The sequence below is a fragment of the Octopus bimaculoides genome, chromosome 8 (genome assembly GCF_001194135.2).
Source record: "Octopus bimaculoides isolate UCB-OBI-ISO-001 chromosome 8, ASM119413v2, whole genome shotgun sequence".
NCBI lineage: Eukaryota > Metazoa > Mollusca > Cephalopoda > Octopoda > Octopodidae > Octopus > Octopus bimaculoides.
The window spans coordinates 92,904,607-92,910,263 of NC_068988.1; the positions used below are offsets into that span (position 1 = coordinate 92,904,607).

At 36.0% G+C, this 5,657-nt stretch overlaps 1 protein-coding gene across 1 annotated transcript in view; it reads left to right on the top strand.

Moving 5' to 3' along the window:
• The window catches only part of LOC106874575 (uncharacterized), an 11,858-nt gene extending 6,290 nt beyond the window's left edge, over positions 1-5,568 (top strand). Inside the window, exons 3-5 of the mRNA XM_014922353.2 lie at positions 249-397; positions 3,470-3,579; positions 4,509-5,568. Of these exons, the coding sequence (XP_014777839.2) occupies positions 249-397; positions 3,470-3,579; positions 4,509-4,558 (309 nt within the window). The 3' untranslated portion in view covers positions 4,559-5,568. The remainder of the gene's footprint in view (positions 1-248; positions 398-3,469; positions 3,580-4,508) is intronic.
• Positions 5,569-5,657: the final 89 nt, after the last annotated feature.

The window sequence follows — 5,657 nt, forward strand, 5'->3', positions numbered from 1 at the left end:
ATTGCCTTGTAAATCACGTATATTTTTTCCTAAACCCAAACACTTTCGCTTCCTTTATCGTGCATTTCCATCACAATTTTCGCAATCAGCTCTTTCTTTATTTCCACCCCCTCTCTCTCTCTACCTCACTTCCTCACCCGCTTTCTCTCTCCTTATATCTCATCTTTATCTTCTTTCTCTTTCTGCTACTCACTCCTCTCTCACTCTTTTACATTCTTTATCAATCCTTGTCAACTTTTCTTTTACAGGTGAAATTTCTGGCGAGAGCAACTCAGCGAGATTTCGTATTCATTTTCAATGGAACAGGGACGGATTCTACATCATGGTACCGAAATGATAAACTCATTGAACAGCCTTTGGCATGGAACACTCAATACAACTTTACATCCAACAATGAGTATATATTATCTCTTTATTTGTGTTAACATCTTTGATGTTTTCGTGATAATAATAATGATTTCCTGCTGTCAAAGAATCATCGCATATTTTGAGGGATATTTTTTAATGATTTCATTAATTAACAGGTATTAATTTACCGAGCCTGGAATAATGAGAGGCATGTTTTAGCTTGCTAGGATTTGAACTCAAAACGTTAAGGAAAGAAACTATCACAAGTTGCTGGTTCTTACATTCACTGTCTTCGTAGTAGTAGTAGTAGTAGTAGTAGTAGTAGTAGTAGTAGTAGTAGTAGTTTTAATCTTAATCTTCGTTATTTGAGGTTTTCTCAAAGTGGTTTTGTATTCAGCGACAATAGCGAGTCCCACCAGGAGTATAATATGAGGACTAATACAGGAAAGACATCAACTAGAAACGTTTTTCACTGAAATATTACCATAAAAGAAGTAGAAAACTGTCGAAATAAAAGGTTCTTCAAATCGAAATATTTTAGAGGTGGGGCCTGAAAGTGAAAACCATACCAAAAATATTTGGAAATTTTTAGGTATGACAAAAGATATAAACATAGAAACCATACTAAGACATACAACACTACACATTGTCCAGAATTATAGGACCATCCTACATCCTGCGCGAAGTATTATTAATTCAACAGCACAATCCAAATAGAACAATCTTCAAACACACAATACAATTTATAAAATAAGCACCTAATAGAATAAAACAATACAACTCAAGCAATATATACTCTACAAGATTAATGCCTAATAAAGTACACTTCACAAGAAATCATCAAACACTGATATATTACATGAAACAACAGACTGAACTCCGTAGCAAAACAAAATCATGCACAGTTCTGACAGGTTAGAGCTATGCTACTCTATCCCACATAAAAATGAGAACAGAGAAAATGCTACACACATTTCAGAAACACGGAGATGCAACAAACGGTGCAATTGAAACTTGCATGAAACTATCAAAGAAATATCAACAATAGTTTCTAATTAAAGGACAAAGCCAGGGCTTTTGTGAGGACATAATCTAATACATCGACTCCAGTGTATAACTGTTGCTTTATTTTATAGATTCTGGGGGTACATTTGAACTCAGAACATAAAAAACTGAAAGCAATACACCTACGCCATTCCAAACTGGCCATTCCAAATGCTGAACTACTGACCTTCTATAATTATTTGTAAAGTAAGTACAAGAACTAAAATTTGCGGAGTAGAAGAAAGACGTTATTTTGGGGGGTTTCAAAAATTACGCGGTTCCATTATTAAGACATGTGGGGGTTGACGCAGTATCTGGTTTTCTAAAATATTCTCAATGATTTTTCCACTCAAATAGAACTTTGCCATTATTAGTCGATGTGATTCGAAATACATTGTGTCTAACAAAGAAATATGACAGGTTCACCATTGTTGGAAAGCTTTTTGATCATAGATCATCTTGATCACACCTGAATGAAACTCAATAACAAGATATGATTTATCTGAATTACATGTTATTTATACGTTCTATATCGTGTGCCTGTATTTCAAAGGGTCGGCCTTGTCACACTGTGTCACGCTGAATATCCCCGAGAACTACGTTAAGGGTACACGTGTCTGTGGAGTGCTCAGCCACTTGCACGTTAATTTCACGAGCAGGCTGTTCTGTTGATCGGATCAACTGGAACCCTCGACGTCGTAAGCGACGGAGTTCCAACAACATCGTGAATTACAAACGGGCTATGAGACACTCGCTAATCTCAATAGTGAAAAGGTAAATTCGTCAATTTAATTAAGCAGAACTGACTCGTAAATACGCAGACATGACAGAAGTAAATAGACACCCATATAATTGTTCAAATTTATTTAAATCTGAAATTATGTATTCAAATTATGTACTGATTATTATAATGTGAATATCTAATATTTAGTAGACATGCCCACGGTATTTATCAATGTAAGGACCCTGTTAGGAATGTTATTGATTAGATTAATATTCTCTTCAGGAATTTCTTGCCAAGTTACATGCAGTAATCTCAGAATATCTGGCTGGGAGCATGCCTTATTATCCTTTTTACGAAGTATGGATGCAATAGGATTCATATCTGGTGACTAGCTTGGACGTGGAAGCTACTTAATGCTATTCTCTTCCACCCAATCTTGAGTCCTTTTAGCCGTGTGACATTTTCCATAAAAGGAGAGTCTCCTTTAATTATGTTTACCTCTGGAGAAGATTGGGAAAAATCACTTCAGCAATATGGACATATATTTATTTGAGTTTATGTTTTCCTCAACCATTACTACAAATTGTTCCCCCAGACTGTCACAGAATAAACACCATGTTTCATTGTTGACTGCAATCTCTTCACATCAAATTCTTGACCTTAGAGTCTCCAGATCCACACTCGATCTCTGTCAGAAAATACAGCAAATCTGGACTCATCAGAGAATATGACAATGTCCCAAAATGCTAGTGGCCTCTCCACCATGTCATTGGCTCCATCTCTTCTCCGCTTAATATTGGCTTGCCGAAGATGTGGCTTCCTTCTTTCTGCTTCGCCATTGTAGCCAAGTTCGTGGAGATACCTGACAGCTGTTCTCAGACTGACATCAACTTGTTCTGCTATGCCAGAGGCCTTGCAACGAGGATTATCCTACAGACTTCTCTTAACAAAGCGAAAGGTCCTGTGAGGAGGCCCTAATCGAACTGGGCAAAGTGATGTGGACTCCTTCCTTTCTCTGGTGATTTGCACAATCACTCTATTAACTGTAGAAAGCGGGATTCCAAGGTTTTCTGCAATTTTACGTTGGCGAAATCCACCTTCATATTGACTGACAATATGGTATCTGAAATTCGGACAGTTCTAAGGCTTTATTTGTACGTGGCATGATTAAACAGTCACCATATAGAAACTGAACCATAAAAATGTCAATTAACAAAAACAAATATGTACTTTTTCAAAATGGAAATAAACCTAAAACGATGTAATTTGGGGTGTCTATTTATTTCTCTCATGGTTGGGCATAGTTGTTCAAGTTTTCATTATGACAAATCTTATTATATTTATCAATTGTAGTATCACAGAACCGTATTTTCGTATCGATTATGGAGCAACTTCTAATTACGGTAATTGGATGGAAACCAAAATAGTAAATGGAACGTACGAAATTTATTACAATTCCAATGGTATGTAAAATGTATCATCCTGTTTGTGAGTGCAAATAATTGTATGACAGTATGTTTGTATACACATATATATTACGTGTATGTATATATATTACGAGTATGAGTATATATGTTTGTCTGTATGCATATATATATATATATATATATATATATATATATATATATATATAAAGAGAGAGAGAGAGAGAGAGAGAGAGAGCGAGAGTGAGAGAGAGAGAGAGAGAGTGAGAGAAAGGTTATGAAAGGTAATGGTGTCAATAAAACCCAAAGGTGTCAGGTAATGCTAAGTAAGTGCTATGGACAGACTACAGTTAAGCGCCTGGTTCGGTGATTATGTGAATGAGGAGTCCAACGTAGGTCATATATCAGCATGTGTATATATAAAAAAAATTAACAGAATGAGATAAAAATCCAAGGCTGTGAAAAATTTTAGAACATTTATTAATAGGTCTTACAGTTGTTTCCGGGATATTTTATATATCCTTCATCGGAAACGGTGTGAGAAAATGGTTAAGCAATAGTTATTCTAGATAAGATATGAAATAGAGAGTGAAGTGGAGGAATGACAATAGACGTGAGATATGCAGGGATATTGCATCTGTAGATCCATTATTTAGGCAGAATAGTATACATAACTTGATTCCAGTACCTTGTGAGTAAGTTCCAATAGTATTTAAAATTGGTCATTCCAAGCGTAGAGTTTGTACACGGTGTTATTGAATCAAGGGTTTTATTTAAAGTGACTTAAAATTTGGGAATGCATTTGTAAGGGATATGCCCTGTTTTGTGTGCATGGCATATATGTATCTTGGTGTGTGTTAACATTCATACACATTTGTATCAATATATGTATATATCTATGTATGTTCATTGAGAAATAGAGTTAACTTCATTAATTTTTAAATTTTACTCTTTGTTTTTTTTTTCAGGCAAGTACAATTCTATTACAGAATTGGTCATCTCAGTCCTTTTCAAGTAGAATACGTTTTATTCCAGAAATTGTGTATCATTATAGTCTTACTTGTATACATACAAACAAACATACGTACAAACATACATACATACATGCATACATGCATACATACATACATACATACATACATACATACATACATATGTACGTACGTATAGCACATATACACAGATAACTAGATGGACAAACAGACAGACAGTGCAAATGCAGTGAACAATAAAATCAGATATTGCAGGAAGGACAAGGTTCAGCTTAAATGGCATTAATTTAACATTTTAATGGGGATAGAAATAGTTGTAACATTAGGGGCGGTAGACCTTTTACTGGAAGAAAGACAAAAGCATACGGGACTGCGTAAGTGGAGTAGTCAGTGAGTGAGAGAATAAAGCAGACGAAGTGTTAGGAAATGCGGTTCTATGAAAGGAAGTTAAGAAGGAAGGAGGGGTGGGTGTTTGTGTGCAAGTGTAGGCGAGTATTAATGTGTGGTAAGTGGCACAAAAGGAACTGGTATGTGAGTGGTTGTTTGGCGCGTGTGAAGAGATAGAAACAGACGAGAGTTTTAAGCAAATGAAAAGGCAAGAGTCATGAGGAAGATGTGATAGATGTGTGTGTCTAAGAGTATGGGTGTGAGATGTCTCTTACACAGAAGGAAGGCTTGAGGTAAAGGAAGCAAAAGAGAGAGAAAAGACACGAGTCCTGTGAGAGAAGAATGGAGGAAAAAAATATCTGAAAATTACAAGACACAGGTAAAATCTAAGTCAAAGCAAATAAGAGAAAAATACACACACGTGCAGATATATATATATACACACATATATACATACATACATATATGTATGGCATACATATAAGTACGGCGAGCTGGCAGAAACGTTAGCACGCCGGGCGAAATGCTTAGCGGTATTTCGTCTGTCGCTACGTTCTGAGTTCAAATTCCGCCGAGGTCGATTTTGCCTTTCATCCTTTCGGGGTCGATTAAATAAGTACCAGTTACACATTGGGGTCGATATAATCGACTTAATCCGTGTTTGTCTGTCCTTGTTTGTCCCCTCTGCGTGTAGCCCCTTGTGGGTAGTAAAGAAATAACACACACACACACATATAT